The sequence below is a fragment of the Phalaenopsis equestris genome, unplaced genomic scaffold (assembly GCF_001263595.1).
Source record: "Phalaenopsis equestris unplaced genomic scaffold, ASM126359v1 Scaffold000378, whole genome shotgun sequence".
Classification (NCBI taxonomy): Eukaryota; Viridiplantae; Streptophyta; class Magnoliopsida; order Asparagales; family Orchidaceae; genus Phalaenopsis; species Phalaenopsis equestris.
In genome coordinates, this window is record NW_018164820.1 from 727,057 (window position 1) to 748,980 (window position 21,924).

Sequence of the window (21,924 nt, forward strand, 5' to 3'; positions counted from 1 at the left end):
CGGAAGTCGTTTTGACGATTTCATCTATTTGCGTGCCAATTTCCTTGTGTCGAAAATATGGCAACATGGGTGTCCTTTCCTACCAAAATGGGTATCCCGGACGCGTTGGCGCAGTCCAATTTGTCGTCGGAGGTCATCCAGAGAAGTTCGCATTTTCGCCCGTCCTTTGGGTTTAATTGAAGTCCGATTTCATGCAATGTCGTGAACTTTGTGTATTTGATGTGTGTATATGACGAAAAAGGTCGTGACGATGTCTTCCTAAGGCTTGAAGTCCTATTGAGAACTTTTCCTCTGAGTCTACACAAAATAGCTCATAACCGCTCATTCATAAGACGATGGTCTTGTGCCAAAGATGCTAGACATCAAAGGAAAAAAAGAATTGACTAGAATTTCTAGAATGGTGAGTCTCAATTCTAGTTTTCTAAGATGGTCAATAGGAACTCCTAGAACTAGATCCTAGGCTCTAAGGAGGAGAAGAGAAGACCTCACAAAAATGAGGTCAACAGGCCAGTAGGTGGGTTTTGGCGAACTTGGAGTGGTTGGACAACAGGATTTGCCACAGAAAAAGTGGTGGTTGGCGCAGTGATGAAGTCTGGGACGCTACACAACAAGATTATGTCGTCGAGGGAGGGCAGCTGGGTGACGTTATGAAGTATGGGGAGCTAGACAACACAAATGCTGGAGAGAAGGGCCGACTGGGTGTTGGGAGGAAGTCTGGGAAGCTGGACAACAAGGTTTATGCTGTTGGGGAAGGGCGGTTGGTTGCTGGGATGAAGTAAGGGGAGCTGGAAAACAGGTTATGCCGAAGGGAAGGGCTGGCTGGGTGTTGGAAGGAAGTCTAGTAAGCTGGATAACAAGGTTATGTTGTTGGGAAAGGGCGGCTGGGTGCTAGGATGAAGGGGAGGCAGGCGGCGGAGGAGAGGGGGAGGAGAAGGGTTAGATAAGGGTAAAAAGGAGGATACAACACTACCTCGGAGTAGGATATAGCCGTAGCACCACCACCTCATTTGGATACAATCATATAAAAGGGAAAAGAACTCCACACAAAAAATTTGAAAGCAAACACAGCAAAAGCTAGAGAAAACTCTAAGCATAGCACTCCCTATTTATGATGAGGTCTAGGACTTATTTTAGGTATTGTTTAAAATAAGAAAGAATAATAAAAATAATAAGAATTCAGATTAGGCAAGGATGAATAAACTAGTATAATTTCAGATTAGGCAAGAATAAGTAAAATAATTAGAATTTAGAATTGGTAAGGACATAGGGAAAGTACTAGGCAGGAAGGAGGGAGAGGTGTAGGATAGGCACCCCCTCCCCTTGAGGATCAGCCAATCCAACTCTGGATTGAACTCTCCAGGCCGGTCCTCCATAGCCCCCGCGTCATGTAAAGTGTGGGGAGGGGTTGTGCATGCAGCCTTCTTCATTTGCAACGATCTTCAAATATATTCTATTCATTTGTGAATTCCTTAATTATGTTATGCAAATTTTTATTTTTGCTACATCTTTTACTGCAATTTAACAAATTTCTGATTCATGCATTAGATTGCGGACAACAGCAAGTATCTTCATTCTGGGCCACCTTTCATCATTCTTCTCAATCCCGCATTAGGTCCACTTTGGGAAGTTACTAGACAAAAGGTATTGAAGTTTATGTAATTCTTCAGGCATTATATTTTTACATTCTATGGAGGGCAATACAGATATAAACATATACTTTTGGAAGATTACATACATACCACTCAATTTCCTATTTATTTACATCACCTAAACTTCAATTTTTACAAATATGCCACCTTACCTATGCTTGAAAATGTGTATTCGACTTTTTAAAAGTCAAAATTGTGGGTATTTTTTGTTTGTTATGAAAGATGTGGGTGGTATAAATGTAAGTAGTTTGGGTTTTAGATATGTACCATTCGTAAGAATTGGGTGGTATATATGTAAATGCCCTACAATTTAATTTGCTATTTCTTGCCAGGTTTAGAATTATGGTCAATTAAATAACTGGATACAATATATTAGCTTACGATAGTGCCTCTGATTTTGAGAGTTCAAGTGTCGCACGTGTTGGAGGCTGACTATTAATTAACATTTTATTGATTCGATCACCATACATGAAATTCCTGAAGAATTGAGTTTATATTTGTTTATCTTTAAGTAATTTACAGGAGTACTTGCACAGAATGCTATACTACTATGAATATTTATGTGGCTTCACATGACTATTGAAATGAGATATCAATGTTATGAGCTCTTTTGGGGTCTCGTTTAGTTGGGAATCCACTCCTACTAGTCATAGCTATTATTTATGTTTTTTGCTTTTCTTTCCCATATATTTTTGTTTAAATGATATCGCCATTTTTTATTTTTATTTTGGTAAATGTTATATTTGATCAAATGGTTCATTCGTAGTTTTATTATCAGCTAACTTCTTGAAACCAAAAATGATACTGCAGAAATTGTGCTATCTTTTCAGCATTTTTATTGGTTGTTATTTTAATTTCTGATTGACAACAGAATTAATTGGCTTTCAGATTTAAGGGGTAGACAAGAAAAAAAAAAGCATGTTAACGAGTTCCAGTTTTTTACACTGCATCTATCTTAGGCTCAAAAACTCGATTTTTTTTTTTTTTAGGCTGACATTTTTCCATTCATGTCTTTGAATATTTTATCCGGAATATAAAGCTCAGAGAGCTGCTTTTTATGTTTTTTAACTTATTTCTGATCATGAGTATAAACACTGAAGCGGGAGCTTATCGCCACATCACCAACAAACTCTCTCTCCCCCCCCCCCCCCCCCCCCCCCCCCCCTCTCCCCTCCCAAAACAAAAAAATAATAATCTCTTTCCTTTCCTTATGATTTCCCATTATGATTCCTTTCCTTCTCTATTTTTCTCTGATTGCTCTGCTTGCCTATAATATATCATCCTATTATTTACCTATTTTATCTACTAATCCCCTTTTTATATAGGTGCCATTTTCTGTGATTAGGGAGGAGTTTTCTTAGTGCAAATTTTTGAGTGATGCCTTGGAGGCGTTCTTCTCCTATGTGGGCTGCACCCTACGACGAGAAGGTGCTCCGGTTTAACTTGTTCGAGGTGGTGACCGTCTCAAAGGGAATTGGTGGTGGTTCAGCTGTAGCTCAACCCTGACGAGACATTTATCCTTTTGCAGCCCCCTCCGACCCCACTTCCAGCAGCCTCAAACCCTTCGAATGACTTGAAACTGATAATTGTACTGGTTTTTAACCTAAATATATGAATATTGTAGAGAACTTAATGGGAGCCAATAAAGAACTAAAATAGTTTGAAAGTGAAATTTACATACATAGCATACAATTGTTTTGTATTTCCATATCTAGCACCCAATATTTGATATTTACATATAAAACTTGGTTTTATAAACCTATGCATGAATATGTGTCACTTTTAAAAAGTTGAAAATTTTGATATTTTCAATGTGATGTTAATGATTTGAGTGATGTGCTTATAAATATCCATGTTTAGGTGTTAGATCTGTAAATATATAAAAATTGTGAGGTATGCATGTAAATGCCTCAATTTGAAAAGATTAGAAAGAAAGATGGTACATCAAATATAACATATTATAGAAAAGAATTGCACAAATTGATTTGGCGCCTCATATAACACTTAAGAGGAACAAACGAAGTATTCATAAAGATGCTTCCAAATAGTTGAGATATATAGCTGCTGCTAATGTTAAATGAGGTGCTAATCTATTTTACAATTATAAAAGTTAGAAGATGCACTTATTAAAATATTTAGGTGGTTTAGAAATTTGATTAGTATAAATATGGGGAACTTAAATTAGTATCAAAGATCTAGGAAGAAAAAACGGTTGGCATAAGATAACAAAAATAAAAGTTCAATAAGATTTGTAAATAGCAGATTTAACATCTTGTATAACACTTAACGGGTGAATGTAAAATCAGGATTCTTGATGATGATGATGCTGAAATTTGAGAAACAGTCATATTTCTCATAACATTTAATTAATAAAAAAAAACAGTTGTTGTTAGTGGCTAACTTGTTACGTTGTCTTCTAGATTCTTCTATGATACCTAAAACATTCAATATATATATTCTTCTTGAGTGTAGGAAGAAATGCACTCGCAAGAACCAATCAATCATAGCTGTTAGGTTTTTAAATCCCTCCAAAGAAAGTAGGCGTAGTTTAAGCTCCTACTGAAATTTCCAGAAGATTAAGTTCATGTATTTCTTTTTCCGTTTAGCTTGAATTTTTTCTAAATTTTACAGTTCTTTGGCGGATCTATTTCTGAAGGTTCGGAATTGCAAGTAGAAGTGGCTGAGTTCTTGTGGAGAGATGTTCAGGTAGTTATTGCTTAACCATGTCTTTTATATCTTAACACTTATGCTGCCTTTGAACTACATAGTATTTTGCAATTTCAGCTTAATGGAAGCTTTCTTATAATTGCTGAAAATGTTATGGGTTCAATTAGAAATGAGCATGGTGAGCTGATATTGCACTATGGGCACAGGTTGGCATGCTGTTATACTCATTTATAGATAGTAATCTTTGCAATTTGAAGATGCTGATCATTTTTTCCATAACTTATGGAAGATGTGGTAGATGCAAATTAGAAAATGTTAAGGTTTTGAATAGAGGGGTTGATTGGTTGTCCCCAAAGAATGTCTATTGGAGCCTGGATATTAAGAGGTTTGAGATGCTGAAGGTTCTTCTACATGGTAATGCTGAATTTGAGGCAACCAATGTTGTCTTAGAGGTAAGAAGTCTGTTTACCGTAACTTTTATCGAATTAACTTTTGCAGCTACATAAAAATGTACAATCTCATGCTATTATTATCTTTTAATAACTACAGGGTAATCATGTGTTTGAAGTACAAGATGGATACAGAATGCGGGTCAGTTCAAGTGATGCGGGTTTGTACAATTATAGCCCCCCCCCCCAACACACACACACACACACACGTCATGTATACCTTTTTTCTCTTATGATCATTTCTCCTTATCTTTTTTTCCCATGTTATTAATGCAACTTCGGTCGTTGGTTAAAAATTAAAAACACTCAAAAATAATTAAGGCTATTTTTTTCATTATTTCATTTTCAGTAGGAGCCACCAACACCTTTTTTTGGTATAATTGTTTTTCACTCTTTTAGTAGCACACATCCATAATAAAGTATATTATATACACCATACACCCAGTTTTGTTGACTATGGCCCAACTGGGCTATTAGTGACTATTTATGAATACTTTATCTATATGATAGAGACCATATAATTGTATTTTATAAGTTTGAATTTATGCCTTCTAATGAATTTTTTATTTTAGCCACCTAACTTTTTAATTCAAAATCTATTTGAGATAGACGAGAAGCTTGAAGAATAGGAATTAATTGTGTTAATTAGGTAAAAATTAATCAATCAATCAATATATTAGTCCAAATAATTGGGAACCAATTTGATTAATTCATAACTTACTAATGATCTGCCAATTGCATTATCAACAATGATTCCAGGCAATGACTTTAGCTATGACATCAAGTACTATCGTAACATCATGATGAAGACTACAACTTCAAAGATAATTTTAACATCGATGCACCTTTTGGTGTAATGGCTGAAATTTTATAAGAAACTCGAAAGTTAAGTGTGCTCATGTGGGAGCGCTCTTGGGATAGGTGAGCTCATGAAAATTTACACCAATGACACAAAATCGTGAAACCATTAGGTCAAAGTGGACAATATCTTGATGGGTGAGAGTTCGGACTATTTCAAATGGTATCAAAGTATTACACTAGCCTGAAGAAATGCAAAGTGATTGGCATATAGAACCAAATGCTATGCCATTAGAATTAACTCTTGAACCCTAGATGGGACAAAGTGCTACACGTTTGGAGCCATCTTGAATCTGTAGAGGCTACCTCTAGAATCCTATATGTTTGGTGAATGATTCTAGTTAAAATTACTAACGAGGAAGGTAGTTGCTTAAATGGAGGAGATTGTGAAACTTCTTTTTTACAATGAAGCTAACTCTTAAGCATCGAGATGCTTTTTGGCGTAACAATTGAAATTTCATCATAAATGAACACCCTTGGGATGTGTGGTCTTTTGGAAAGTTACACTAATGAGATAAACTTGCAAGACCATTAGGCAAATCTGGACAATATCTTGATGGGTGAAAGTTTGGGTTGTTACGTGAAAATAGAGGAGAATATAATTCTTGAGATAAAAGTAGATGTTTAAAATGAATAAGTTTCTTAGGTGTTCTGAGTGATTAGAGAATATCTTAGAGGCGCGAATTCAATTCTATAAAGTTGTAATTTGGATGATACTATTGTATGGATTCAACAATGGGTTTTAGAATGTTAATGATATCTAAATTGAGTTTGGTAAATATAAGAATATTAAGATGAATATATGAGAAAAAAATGATAAATTAAGGTTTGATTATATTAGATGACAAGGGTTTTATTAAATTAAGATTTTTTTATATCACATTCACAATTTCTTCCTTGGATGATGGAGACCTAAGTGAAGGAAAAAATGAGATAAAAAACTCTAATATAAATTTAAACCTATTATTACTCTTTAGTTATTGCCTGCAATAGATGTTATTCATTGTATATCTCTTTAATTCTTTCAAATATTAGAAACAAAAAACAATTCCTCATCGAGTACTTAATCATATGCTTTTTTTCACACAATTAAGAATCAATAGTTAATAAAAAAATCTGGGAAACTGTCATGCTTGATTAAGAAGGAATTTATTTCCTTCTCTCAGAATATATCTCATTATTTTTGTTTCTTTTATTAGATATTTCCTTTTTTTAATTTTCCTATTTGATGGGTTCCTCATTTAAATGGATTGTAGTTTTCTATTTTGTGGATTGATTTGTTGACTGCACTATTATATATATGCATTAAGGTTTAATGCATTGAGTAAGAGTGAGAAATAAAATCTGCCCAAATTTGTTCGATGTATCAGAGCTAGCAATCTAATTTGTTTGCACAAGGGAGGTTACAATCTTCATCCCTTCTATTTTGATAGACCAATAGTCATTTTTCAAACAAGTGCTTCGTCTCTCTCTTACGCACGAGCAAAAACCCTCGTTCGTTCCTTCCGTTTGAACTGATTGTAGAAACATTTGAATGCTCCATTCAAACATATCACAAAATAGTTTTGGGGTTGATTCGGCTCTTGTGATCGATTTCTGCAGATTGTTTGAACACTTATTAGATTTTCGTAGAACATTTGAATGCTCTGTTTGATTTTCATAGATCGTTTCTTCGGCGGATCATTTCTTCCTCTTTGGTTTACTAAAGCGACGAACGATTCAACCCTTGTGATGGATTTGGCTTGCTCTTGCCACCATCTCACGAGTCACCTTCTTATAGGCATCTGGAACGCCTCCTACTAAGTGCCAAACTAGTGGAAGCACCTACCTCTAGTTCCTATTCGATCATCCAGTTGAGTCGTCGAATGAAGATTTCTCTTCTCATGTTCGAGCAGTAGAATTTCTCAATTTAGGCTTCACAATCCTATCATGGACAAACACAATATGACCTCGCAATCTTGTTCATTGGAAGTCACCGCTAGATTCGAGTTTTTGTCTTCAGTCTGTATCATATCTAGTTACTCTCAATTAGTCAATAAGCATAAATCGCATGATCATAAATTTTTTTGAATGCTCACTGTCCGTCTTCATGTACACTTGCGGTAGAGGAAAAGATGGACATCTACAATAACAACAACAAGCCTTTCTCCCACTAAGTGGGAAAAAAGAACTTCTCACTTGATATTATTCCAAATACTGGGCCTCGAAAGCTAATGATCACATGGTTATGTCATGATTATTAAATTCCACGACTTCAAAGTTTTGAAAATTTTTTTTCTATAGGATAACAAAAGAGATGGAAGATTGCACATGAGATCAATTCTAACATTGAAAAGTCGTCAATATTATTTGAGATTGAGACTAGACTATTTGATCTACAACGAAGAGAATTGAGTGTTATTCAATACTTCGAAACCCGCGTACACTGTTGGCAGCAATTGGGCATGTATAAGATTTATTCTTGAAAATTTCTTAATGACCCTATCTTTTATAGGAGGATTACGGAACAAAAATGGATAATCAAATTTTTCCTTGGCCTTAAATGAAGGCCTAGATGAAGTTTGGGGAACAATCATTTGAATTAAACCCATACATACCATTTAGGAGACCTTTGTGGAAGTTATAAAGGAGGAGAATAAAATGAAGTTGATGATGAAAGTTAATTACATCACAACATATGTTGAAGGATCATTCTTGTACACTAACAATTCCCCTCAGAATAGTAAGCTCAAGAAAGGACGATCATGGTGTGACCATTCTAAGAAATTTGGTCTTGTGAAGAAAAAATATTGAAAATTACATGGCAAATCTGTGGATTAAAAGTCATTTAATGGAAGATAAGATAATGAGGGTCATGCAAATGTTGTTGCCACAACGAGCAACAATTCAAACTTCAACCGGTTCACTTGAGAGCAAATTGAGGCAATGCAAAAAATATTTAATAATTATTCTAGTTTTGGACAAATATTTCAATCATCTACCGAGCAACTTATCAGTCTGTTTGCACATCAATGTATCTTTCCCCAAGCTTTTATTATTCAAAGCAATAAATTAAAATCTTGGATAGTTGACTTCAAAGCATCAGATTATATGATAGGAGATGTCTTCAAAAATTACAACCTATGTATCATTTGTTTTTTTATGTCCAAAATTAAATTGTAATCTACTTTCAATCAACAATTTTAATCATTTTCTAAAATGTATGACTAAATTTTATTCTAAATTTTATGACTTTTGGGTTGTGGATGTCACACCTCGGGTCCGGAAGGCGGTATACCCTAGCAACACACGACATGATAAAAAGAATTAAACATGTTTTGTATTTAGAAAAAAAGAGCATGCAATTAATAATACAAAGAAAAAAGAAATTTTTTACTTCATTTCATAAATAAGAACACTACTCTTATAACTGAAAGAAAATGAGATAATTGAAAGAAACTAAACTGAATATAGAGAAACAACTACCCAAACTATAAAGAAAGATACAATGAATGAAACGAGCTAGAAATACCAAAAGTAAATTTAAAGCTGAAAAGTCTGCTTTAGTGGAGACGACTCGGTAATTGGCTGGGTTAAACTTATAATAAAAAATATCAACGAGTGAGTTTGACTATTAAAATCAATGAATAATAACTATTTATTAAAGCATAAACGATAAGAAAAATGGGTCATGCAGTATGACGAATAAATATGGACGATTTACTATGTGCAGAACAAAATTTGCGATGACTATCACATGTTTATGGTCATGAATAACAGTGATTTGAACACATACACTTTTATATAGATATTTAAATGCTACAATATGAGCTATTTTTGATACATCAATCATTTACACTACGTGATAATATACAATTTCAGTATATACATAGATACATATATATAATTGTATTTACATATAGTCTATTTACTGTGACACCCTAAAACAAGGAAAAGTAGTCACTTATCTGAAGGACCCATCGGTCCAGCTAGCCATAGCAAAAATTGTTTAATACTGACAAAGTAATATCATGTTATTAATTATATTTTGATACATTACAATCAAAACATGAAAATACAACTAAAAAATGTCTGTCAGTATTTATAAACAATTATGAAAACTGAAATAATAAGATTTGCCGCATTAGATTATAAAAGAAATAATAGTTATTAAAATCATGAAATGCGAACAATTAAATACAAGAATAAACAACAGTAAACAAGGTTAGTTACACATGAAGTTCATAATTAGCAAAAATAGAAACTGTTGTAATTATATTAATGAAATTTAATGGGGTAAGAATGACGAACGTACAATTAGCTAGAAATAAAATACAATTAGTAATGATAGTGCACCTAACTAGAAAGGGTACGTTTATTCTATAATAAAGTGTAGTTACTTATCTCGAGATGGAAAACAAGGTACCTCTACTAATTCGACGATTTGACCATCGATTCTACACGGATTAGAAATTAAGTTAAAATATTAATGAAATTAAACTTATTTATTTATTTATGAAATTAGATGCAAGTAGGGGTATAAACAAGTCGAGTCAACCTCGAGCCGCTTTTGGTTTGAGCTTGAGCTTGATTAATTTTATCAAGTTCAAGCTCGAGCTCAAGCTTAAGTCTACGAGTTTGAGCCGGTTCACAATCCGACTTGTGATTATAAAAGTGAGAAAATAATATTAATTTAAGGTAGTTTCATAACAAAATGACAAATATAAAGGGCATTTAGAAGAGAAATAATATCAAATCACTTAATATAAAATATAAAATATTATTTTTTAAATATTTTTAATACTTAAAATAAGGTATTCAAAGTTAATATATTTTGAGTATAGTTTATATTAGTATTTTTTTAAATGAGTCAGTTCACAAGCTAACTAGTCGAGTCGGGGTGAGCTTGAGCTTGGCATGTTAGCTCATTGAGCTATTCACAAGCCACTTATCAAGCTGAGCTTGAGCTAGCTCACGAGTTGACTTGACTAACACCCTTAGATATAGCTAAATCGACCTTTTATTATTATTATTATTATTATTTTTAAAAGTAAGAATTTATGAACCTAATTAAACTTGGCTTAACAAATAATTAAAATAATATCTTGTTCTTTTTTAAATTTTGATAAGGACTAAACGTGGATTTCTAAATAAAACTTTTGGGATTTTCATGTAGAGCTAACCCTAACAAACAACAAAAAAATATTTTTTAAATCATAAAATTTCATAAATCTCATTTCTCTTCGGTTTGCCTTAAATCTCGGTTTATTAAATCCCATTGGGAGATGGATTTATGGGATTCAGGAGAGTCGTCGTGCGCGAGAGGGAGGAAGGCGAGGGCTACCTTCCTCGAAGTTTTTGGCAGGAGTGAAGCAAAAGTTTTGGTGTTCTCTATAATCCTGCAACGCTATTGTTGCCTTCACTGTTAGCTCCAATCACAATATTGTGAAGTAAGGTTCGGTCACGAGGTCGATCAGGAGTGAGGGAGGAGGTTTCGACAAAGGGCTGCAGGAGGGAGGAGGTTTTGGCAAAGGGCTGCAAGAGGCGGCGATGCCCTTAGCCAAGTTGTCGACCTCCCTAAATAGCCTAAAGAGGATGTAAGCATAAAAAGAGGTGATGAAGAGTTGAAGAAGAGTAGGTAAGAATCATGTGAGTCTAAATCAAGAAGTCGGTAGCACAGCGATCAAAGAAGGAAAAGGAAAAAAAATTGTGTAATTGCATGAGAAAAGAATAAATTTCGGTTCTTACAGTGGATTCGAGAAAGGTGATTCACAATGCTTTGATGCATGATTTATACTTGCTCAAAGAAAACAACTTCCTCGGTGGACATGGTCATCCATGAAGTTGTATTTCTGTATCTATTTCAAATTCTATCAATTTAGTTTCAGTTGAAAATCAAGTTATGATGATTTATTGTTGTCTTGGTCATCCAAATTTTGCATGCATTGAAAAGTTGTTTTCACATTTATTTATCACTAAAAAGTCTAATCCTTATCAATGTGAAATATGTCAACTTACAAAACTTATCAGTTATGTATAGTTTAAACTACAATTTAAGCTTTCAAGTTTTTTTCTATAATTCATAGTGATATCTTGGGACCCCACAAGTAAACATTATAAATGTGACATGATGATTTTTATTATTCACAGGTGATTACACAAGAATAATATGGACATTCCTATTGAAAGAAAAATCTGGAATAACTTTATATTTCAATCATTTCATACAATAATCCTCAAGTCCATAGCAAAATTCAAGTTCTTAGAACATAGAATGCTAAGGAATATTTTAATTTCATCCTTGTCCTTATCTTTCCAAGCATGATATTATTCATATAAGCTCTGGTGTGTATACTCCTCAACAAAATGAGGTTGCTGAAAGAAATAGATGCTTACTCGAGATGACCCGTGCTATTATATTATATAATCATGTGCCTAATTATTTTTTTGGGGGAAATTATTTTCTTAGTCACATATCTCATCAATAAGATGCCTAGTCGATTCTTAAAATTCAAATTCCTAGTAACATTATCATGAAATTCCATCTACATATCCACGGTCTTTCTTCCAACTTACTAAGAAAGTTTTTTAGCTGTTCATTTTTTATTCATATTCTTCAACAATACTAAACCAAATTTGATCCCAAGTTTCTTAGATCCATCTTCCTCGGTTACTCTAATAAAAAGGGGTACAAATTCTACTCTCCAACTACTAGAAAAATATATGACTCTATGGATGTCACCTTATTTAACAATCAATCTTATTTTCCTAAATTTGCAACTCAAGGGGCGAATTCGATGGAATGTCAGATTTAGGATTTTTTCCAAGACACTCAGATTACTCAACCAGCTTCACTTGAGGAACTAAACTCTGCCATTTAAACAATCCCACCTGTCTCTACTCCACCTCAATAGTCATGTTGACCAATGATCATGAACTTTGTCTCTACACCAAAAATAGAATAACCATGTTGACCTAGGATTGTTAAGTGCTAGAACCAAGTTCTCCTACATTTAATAATCATAATTGTATGGGTTTCTGATCTCATTTTGTTGGTTGCTGATTTTGATCAACCAATTGCACACAGGAAAGGTATCTGAGGGTGCTTTGATTATTTAATTGAAAGATATGCAGCTTATGAGAAGTTACTACCATCTTACATGGCTTTTTGTGACAAACCTTGATAATGTATAGCTCTCCAAATCTTTCCAAGAGGTTCAAAATGTTCCAATATGGAAACAAGCAGTTGAGGAAGAAATTTGGGCTCTAGAAAAGAATAACATATTGACACGTTCAGAGTTATCTCATAGAAAAATTTTATTGTTTGCTTATGGATATTCACAGTTAAATATAAAATTGATTGAAGCGTAGAGAGATTCAAATACAGATTGTTTGTTAAAAGCTTTACACAATCATCTGAGATTGACTGTCAGGAAACTTTTGCACATGTTGCCAAATTTAATACAATTTGGTTTTTTCTCTCTGTATCAGTAAAACATGACTCGCTTTTATACTAATTTTATGTCAAAAACTTTACGGATGGGGACCTTGATGTAAAAGTCTACATTACTATACGTTCAGGCTTAGAATATAGGTCGGACACTAGGTTGGTTTGCAAGTTGAATTACTTATTTTACATGAAGAAATTTTTATATTTGATTTGACGGGTTTGCTAAAATAGTGATTGCAAACGAACATCATGCACTATTTGTTAAATTTAATCATAGAGACAAAATTGTTATTCTCATATTATAGATAGATGATATTGTCTTGAATGTTGATGATTCAGAGGAGATCATCATACTAAAAAAAGATGCTTGCTACAAAATTTGAAATCAAGGACCTAGACTCTTATATATATCCGAGAATGGCGGTGTCTTAGTTTAGGGTGTAAATTTTCATATCCCAATGGAGTTACATCTTAAACTCTTTGAGTGAAACTGACATGCTTGGGTGTAAACATGCCGACACACTTATGGATTTCAATTGAAAACTAAACAAAAGTGAAGAAAACAGTCTAGTTGACAAAGGAAGATATCAAATACTTATGAGCAAGTTACTCTATCTATCACACATCAGACCTGATATTGCATATTTTGTTGGTGTATTAAGCCAACCCATGAATAATCAAAGTGAGAATTATTTGAATCAAGTTTACAAAATTCTAAGATATTTGAAGATGAACCCTGGATATAGTTTGCTCTTTAAAAGATCTGCAAACTATGAGATTGTGGTGTACACAAATCCTAGATGGGCAGAAGAGGTAAATGACTGAAAATTAATCACTGGATACTATTCATATGTTGGGGATAATCTCTTCTTTTGGAGAAGCAAAAAGCAAGTTGTTGTCTCTCGGAGCAATGCAAAATTGAATATCGTGCTTCTTATTAGGGATATGTGAGGGAATGTGGATTCAAATGCTATGAAGGGAATTTGAGGATAAGATAGATAAAAGACATAATTAAGATGTTTGGTGATAGCCAAGCAATTATTAGTATAGCAAAAAATTATGTGTATCATGACAAAACAAAATGCATCGAGATTGACCGACACTTAATCTCAGAAAATTTAACACAACTTTAGATTACTGATATTCTCACCAAAACATGACTAAGTGTTAGTCATGATGAATTGAAGCCAAGTTTGTGTTGTGCAATATATACAACTCAGCTTGTAGGGAAGTGCAAATCCACATGTTTGATTAGGAAGAAATTTATTTCCTTCTCTCATAATATGTTTCATTTATTAGATGTCTTATTTTTCTGCTTTTTCTAATTGCTGGAATTTCTAAATTAAAAGGATTTTAGTTTTCTATTTCCGTGGACCAATATGCTATCTATGCTATTATATATATATAGTAAGGTGTAATGCATTAAGTAAGAGCAAGAAATAAAATTCTTCCCAAATTTCTTCCAAAAGTCGTCTTTGTAGATTGTAGTTTTTCTCCCTAACATAAGACAAATTCGATTTTCCAATGCATAAGATCTGTATGCAGGAACTACTTAGATATACATGCGATCTGATTTGCTTTGCATTATGGTACGATTTTAGATTAAAGATTTCTCAATAAATTCAAACAGTTTTCGACTGAGTATTGATCATTGCATAGATGGGGGACACACGTATTTTATTTGTCAGCTTCTTGTTGTTTGTCCTATCTTAGTCACTTTTACCTCCCTACATTCTTGAAATAACATTCAGTTATACGCTAGTTTTCCATATGTGTAGTATGCATTTGCAAGCACCTAATATTTTGTCAAGTGCTGAAAATTAAGATTGAAGTGCTTTTCTTTTCTTATGATTAGTTTTTTATAATCATATTCATTTAGTCATTCTTACTTGTTGCAGGTTTTGAAGTTAAATTGGAACTTATAAAAGATGAAATGATGGACACTGGAAGCTGGTTTTGGGAATACAAGATAAACGGCTCCCACATTCAACTACAAAAGGTTGAGCTTCTGGCACTCTGAAGATCACTTCTGCCATTTTCCTTCAGTTGTGGCTTGCGGATTGCTACCAAGTAATTTGCTCACTTCTGCTAATTCCGTTCTTGATTGGCAAACAGTTCAACTTCTTGTTGTGCTGTTGCAATTTGAATTTATAGAGCACGCATACCATTTAGTTGTGGGGCCGCCATTAGTTTAAAATTTGTGATATAAATATAATTGGGTTTAGTTGTTGAGTTTGTAAATTAGTAGTTTCGAAGGTGTCAAAAATGTTGCGAAGTGAAAAAAAATTCACTCGTGCATTATAAATAATTTGAATGTTTCTCATGACATTGGAGAAGATACTAAATAAGCAAAGCATGGCTCCTTTTTTTAACCTTGTTTGGAAGTGCTTTCTTTAAAAATCAGATAAATTAATTAAATATAGAGTTTATTTATTTATTTGAGAAATATGTCATAGGAATTCCTACTAGTGTCTCTATTGTTTCTTAATTTTATGATAAAAGTAACACCAGTGTGGTGTAGATTCAACTTCAAATGAGAATAGAAACAGCGTTTATTTTATTATTATTATTATTATTATTATTATTATTATTATTTTATTTCTTCATTATTTTCTTACAGCTCTATCATGTTATCTTTGAATTTATCTCCTTAGCTATCAATGACGGTGATGAGTTGGTGTGTTATTTGGCTATGTAAGTGTTTGTGTTTCCGTCTAGTATCTTTTTAAACATTAAATAAATTAATGGAGTGAAAATTTGTATTTCTCAATTTATTACTGTGTTCGTGTAATTTTTTTAGTTTAATTGAAAAACTTCAGCGAAGCTGATGCTTATTTTTACTGAAGGACTTTCAAAGATTAGAAGGTTACTAACAAAACAAGTGATTGAATATAGCAAAAATCTTTCGATTCTTTCAATTTGATCTACATAGTCTTATTCCTTAGGGCTTTCTTCTAGAATTTTATTATATTGTTTCTTCCGTGGTGAGCGTAAATTTGTGTCAAAATGATATGACATCAACATCTCTAATCGTAGATCACTTTATTTTCCATTATGATCTATCTAACTAAACTCCGTGCCTTCTGCTGTATTTCTTTCAACCTTCTACGAATTAGTTTTAGGTTTACTATTCCCCATTTATTAAAGTTTGAATTGAATATCTCTCTCTTTATCTATAATCACAGTGAAACCATAGTCTGTCATCAATTTTCATCATTACTAGATAGGGCTTTCTTTCCCTTCTCTTTTGGCTTATTTTGGTGCAAGTGACTCATTTTGAGTTTTTTTATACTAACACAGCCTACATCTTGTTATCTTCTTTAGTTTTCTCGTCTGGTATAGAATTTTGCTCTTGCATTTGTTTTCGTGCTTGTTCTATTTTATTGGTTATAGATGGGGGATCTTCTGCAATTTAGCTTCTTTATTTTTATCTGAATTTCATAAGCTCCTACTTTCTCCTGCAATGATTGCTTCTAGGTGGCTTTTGATTGAACCCCCCAGTCACTACCTTCTTCCTTAGTGCCCCTTAATTTTTGCGGCTATTTCTGTTGCATCCTTTCACAGCATACATGCTCTTGATGTTTGTGGTTTGAATGTTGTTGTCTTTTACCTAGCTCCATTCAATAATTTCACTTTATTTTTTCTCTATGATTCATTGACATTACAACAAAAGTAGCTCTCTTAATATCATCAAAGCAAGCCTGCTCTCCTCTCCACTGACGAAAAGATATATGATCTTGTTAGGCCACTTAATTATTTTAATTTTTGTATGGATCATCCCAATATGAAAGTAACGTGCGAAGCCGCTTTTGATTTAGTGGCTTTTCGATGCACTTGCTAGAACAGATCATTTTAATTGTTCCATACCTCTTTGGTTCCCATTGGAATGACTTCATTTGCATCACTTCAACAAGTTTATCCTATTCTCCTTTGCTTTAAAATTAGAAAAACTTTTACTGGTGGATATTATGGCTACTTGTCTTTTTAGGCTTTTTGTGGCCTAAGTTTTGATAGAAGTAGACAATATATCTCATTTTGACAAGTAGGTGTGAATTGAGTCCCTTTCATTTAAGTATTAGCAGAACGTCAAGTTTGAAAATATTCCATCATTCTACTCATATCATATATTTGGGCGTCCATTTTAAGACTATTTCAAGGATTGTTGTAAAACTAATGAACTCTAAAAATTAGGCTCATGATGGTCCATCGGAAACTCGTATTCAATCTCTTATTCAATTTGTGGAAGATTCTAATTTGTTCAGGTCTGTTCTTAAAACTTGAAGCCAGTTTTATACTCTTTTGGAGACAATAGTTGATCTGTTTGCCCTACTAGCCTTTTGGTGTTTGTCATTTCATCATCTGGTTATATTATCTTTAAAGATAATGAACAAATTCTTGAAACACTTTAGCTCCGTCTTATTTGTTAACAGAAAGATAATTATATTGACAACTATCTGACTTAGTAGAGCTATCAAAGTTTTGATTATGTGATGTATAAAATATCATATGTTGTCTTCCATAAGGAGCATGAATCAAAAGAAAATTTATTAGTACTTATTTTATTCACTAGGCTTTAAGCTAGACAATTTAAATGTATTATTCTGTGATTTTCATGATTCATAGGATGTCGCATTCTTGGTTTTCTTGTTATATCTCTTTGTTATATTTTTCTGTTTTACTTGACTATTTTTTTATAATTTATCTTATTCGTATCATTATATGGTTTATTTATTTTGCTTTAAAAAAAACTGACATGGATCATATTTTTATTAGAGGAATCATTTCCTTAGAAAGTTTTGTTTCTTTTTCCATATAGCATGTTGTGGCATATTATTGTTCAACTTTTATAAATACCAAGCAAATTTGATTTTACTTGAAGTTCTCTTGCTCATGCCTTCTATGAATACCCTAAGAGGGAGAGATTAATTTCAACATCTTCATGAAGTTAACAGTTCGACATGTTTTGTATTAAAGTCCAAGTTCATTGAACATGAATTGAATGGTCACAACACCAAAAGTAGTTAGGTCAATCTTTTTACGTTCGATGGTTGTCTTTTCATGATGTATTTTTTTTATTGACTCGTGTTTTTGAGAACTATCAAATCAGGTCTTCTTTTTTTAAATTTGTCAATTATGCCTATGCCTATTGAGTAAACTTGGAACAATAGCTTTTAAATGCAAAAGAATCTTTCACTAACATTGCACAAATAGCTTCTAGATGAGCTAACTTTGCTTTGACTTCCCTTTGTTATAGTCATTGATTATGACTCAATTTGATGAGTTAATAATTCAATATGAAATCCCTCTAGCTGCTATTGCTTGGTTTTGAATTAGTCGTCTTAACATCCCTCGAAGAGGTTTATACAAATGTAGGCATTCTAATGAATTCTAATGGGCCCTTCAGTCCGAGAAATTTTGTAGGCACATTACTTCATGCAAATTTACTGCTATTAATAGTCCATCTGCTTGACTCAACTTATCTCTCCTCCTAAGATATACAATGATCCCTACGGAAATGCTATGTTTTGGGCCTGAATTTAAGTAGTTAAATACAATGATCCCTACGGAAATGCTTAATATTAAAATGTTAGTTTCCATAAAATAATATATTTCAGTCAAAATAAATCTTATTCATAATGTTAAGCAAAAAAAAATAAAAAAAACTTTAATCTTTTCACACTATGGGAACTAACTTTGAAAAAATGACAAATCGACCCCATTTGTCATTTCAGTCAAAATAAATCTTATTCATAATGTTAAGCAAAAATAAATAAATAAATAAATAAAATAAAATAAAGGAAAATAAATTTATATAAAGGGAACAAAGACGAAGGGAAAATGTTCGAGGATGTCGAGGCCCCATATAGCCCAAGGCCAGGGGTTGATGATCGAGCGAAGTTTTTGGGTTGGTTGGTGTCATAAAGGGTTATATTTCTGACTTTGCTCACACTTTTGGGAGCACCCTTCTACATCTTTGAGCAGGCTTGGCCAAAAATATCCATGCTGCTGGATTCGGTGGGCTAGTGTCTTTTCTCCAAAATGACGCACACTTCCTGACATGAACTTCTTAGGGGATATCTCAAATTTCGTCCTCACTACGCACTTCAAGTAAAGAGACATGGCTGATTTTTTTTTGAAAAGTTTTCCTTCGACCATCAAATACTGGGTAGCTTTAAGCGTGAACCTCCTTTGGTTGGTAATCTCCTTATCAATTTTTCTGGTTTCTAGGTGGTGGGTGTATGGGTCCATCAAGCCTTTCTTCCTTCTGACGTGAATCTTCATTGCCAGAGGTTTTTCGATTGTATTTTGATCGAGCCATTGGGGTTGTCCCTCCCTCAACTCCTTGAAAGGAGGTAAAAAATCAGATTTTCTTCTCTCCTGACATGTTCAATTTTAAAATTGGTGAACCGACTGATCTTTGCCTTCACCGTCCTGAGGTACCTCACTATTGTTTCATCCCTTGCTTTGATATCTCCATTAGTTTGGTTGACGACTAGCTGGGATTTGGGTTTTACTAGTACGTGAAAGGCTCCAATCCCCGAGGCTAAGTGAAGTTCTGCAATCAAAATTTCGTATTTTGCTTGATTATTAGTTACTTGAAAGTTTATCTCGATCGAAAGGTAGTTGTTTTCCCCCATTGGATTGCATAAGAAAACCCCGAGTCTGGCTCCCAATCGGCTAGAAGCTCCGTCTGTGAATAAAGTCTAGATTGATACGTTGATTGCTAGTTTTTCCTCAGCTCCATGTGGTTTGGAGCAGTCCACCAAGAAATCAGCAACCGTCTGTTCTTTTACTGTTTTCCGAGGGACATAAGAGATCAAACTGGCTGAGTTCGATGGCCCATTTGAGTAGTCAGCTGGAATGTTCAGGACGTGTGAGCAAAAATTTCAGTGGATGGTCGGTGATAAATTTTATTGAAGTATGTTCAGAACCTCCGTACTAAAATTATCAAATCAAAGGTTAATTTCTCCATTATCAGGTACCTGAGATCGACATCTTTGAGGACTCGGTTGATGTAGTATACTTGGTATTATTTTTTTATTTCTTCTCTAACAAAAATTGAACTAATGGCCTCCATGCCAACCTTTAAGTTAAGGAAGTCTTTCTTTCGGTTTTGGGCTCTAGAGGAGTGGGGGAGAGATGAGACTGCTTGAGTTTTGCAAAAGCTTCCTCACATTTGGACGTCCACTCAAAATTCTTAGCCTTCCTATGTTACTTGAAAAAAGGGGCGCACTTGTCTTAAGATTTGGAGATGAATCTGCTTAACCCTGCTATTTGGTCTGTCACCTTATATATCTCCTTGGTGTTTCTGGGTGGTGGCATGCTGATGAGTGCTTGCATTTTTTTTGGGTTTGCTTTTATGCCTTCAGGGTTAGTACATACCCTAGGAATTTGCTCGTTGAGGCTCCAAAGATACATTTTAGTGGATTCATCCTCATGTTAAATTTTTTGAGTGTTTGAAAAGTTTCTTTCAAGTCTTCTTTATGTTGGGCAACCATCGACTCTTAATTAACACATAAGCAATGTACACCTCAATGTCTCTTCTCTTTTGATTAACAAAAATTATCTCTATGAGACATTGGTAAGTTGTCCCAACATTCTTAAGCCCAAAGGGCATTATATTATGGTAATATAATCCCTCACTAGTATTAAAAAGAAGTTTTTTCTGCATATGCATGGTGCATCTTTATATGATATCCGGAGAACGCATCGATAAAACTCATTACAAAATCACCGACAGTCGAACCCACCAAAGCTTTGATCATCTGTAGCGGGTATGCGTCCTTCGGGCAGACTGAATTTAGGTTGGCGAACTTCGCACACAACCTCCATTTTTCATTAGCCTTTTGTACCATCACGGTGTTGGAGATCCACGTAGGGTATTGCACCTCTTGAATGTACCCAACGTCTTTCAATTTCTGCACTTCCTCCCGGATAGGTTCAGCTAGTTTTGTGGCTGAGCTCCTGATTTTTTGCTTTACTGGTCCGACTGACGGAACCACGTTCAATCGGTGGCAAGCTGCATCGATTGGCACACTAGACATTTCATCAGTCATTTATGCGAAGACATCTCGATTTTTCTGGATAGTCTGGATCAACAGTCCTCTGTATCTTGCATCGAAAGCCTCACTGATCATAAAACATTTACCTAGCTCCCCTTTGACAACTAGGACTTCGAGGGTGGCCTCATTGGTCTCGAGGCCACCTCTCCTTGAGTTTTGGATGTTTATGGGGGTCGTGCTCCACATTATTTATTGCTTAAAAGTAACAAACTTGGGGTTGTTCCAGATTTCCTCTGACTGTGATGACTTCTCCATCCCCAGGAAACTTAACTTATGACATGATAAGTAGAGACCACCGCCTTAAAGTCATTTAGGAGTGGTCGACTGACTATGACATCATACATCAAGTGAGAATCCACTACGAGGAAGTTCTCTATCAACGTAAATTGTTTCTCATTTTCCCCCCAGCTTACCCGGAGCCTGATCACTCCAAGCACTTCTTTCCTCTCGCTAGAGTAACTATACAGTAGTCCAGCAGGTGCAATCATTTGGTCGGGCATTAAGGCTCAATTTATCAAAAACATGTTTTAATAATACATTTACAAAACTTCTTGTATCAATGAAAATGCTACTCACTCAACCGTTATTACAAGTGTCATTGTGGGGGGTTTCTCTTCGGTGTCGGGTCTTTGTTTGTTAAGTAGATAAGTAGATGACCTTTAGGTTTTGGAGTGAAAGTTGTGGTGCAGAGTTCCCCAATTTGGTGCCTCTTCCGGTTTGCTCATCTAGGTGGTTCAGCTCCTCCCAATATGGCGGGCACAAATCCGGCAAAGTGGATGGCGTTGGTATGAATTCCATTAGAGGTTCCC

The 21,924-nt window shown here is 34.3% G+C and overlaps 1 protein-coding gene across 2 annotated transcripts in view; it reads left to right on the top strand.

Annotated features, from left to right (window-relative positions):
- LOC110026546 (UTP--glucose-1-phosphate uridylyltransferase 3, chloroplastic) overlaps positions 1 to 15,422 on the top strand; it is an 85,220-nt gene extending 69,798 nt beyond the window's left edge. For both annotated transcript variants that reach the window (XM_020727520.1, XM_020727519.1), the window contains 6 exons: positions 1,546 to 1,641; positions 4,281 to 4,355; positions 4,434 to 4,522; positions 4,606 to 4,768; positions 4,866 to 4,926; positions 14,951 to 15,422. In XM_020727520.1, the coding sequence (XP_020583179.1) occupies positions 1,546 to 1,641; positions 4,281 to 4,355; positions 4,434 to 4,522; positions 4,606 to 4,768; positions 4,866 to 4,926; positions 14,951 to 15,072 (606 nt within the window). In that variant the 3' untranslated portion in view covers positions 15,073 to 15,422. The remainder of the gene's footprint in view (positions 1 to 1,545; positions 1,642 to 4,280; positions 4,356 to 4,433; positions 4,523 to 4,605; positions 4,769 to 4,865; positions 4,927 to 14,950) is intronic.
- Positions 15,423 to 21,924: the final 6,502 nt, after the last annotated feature.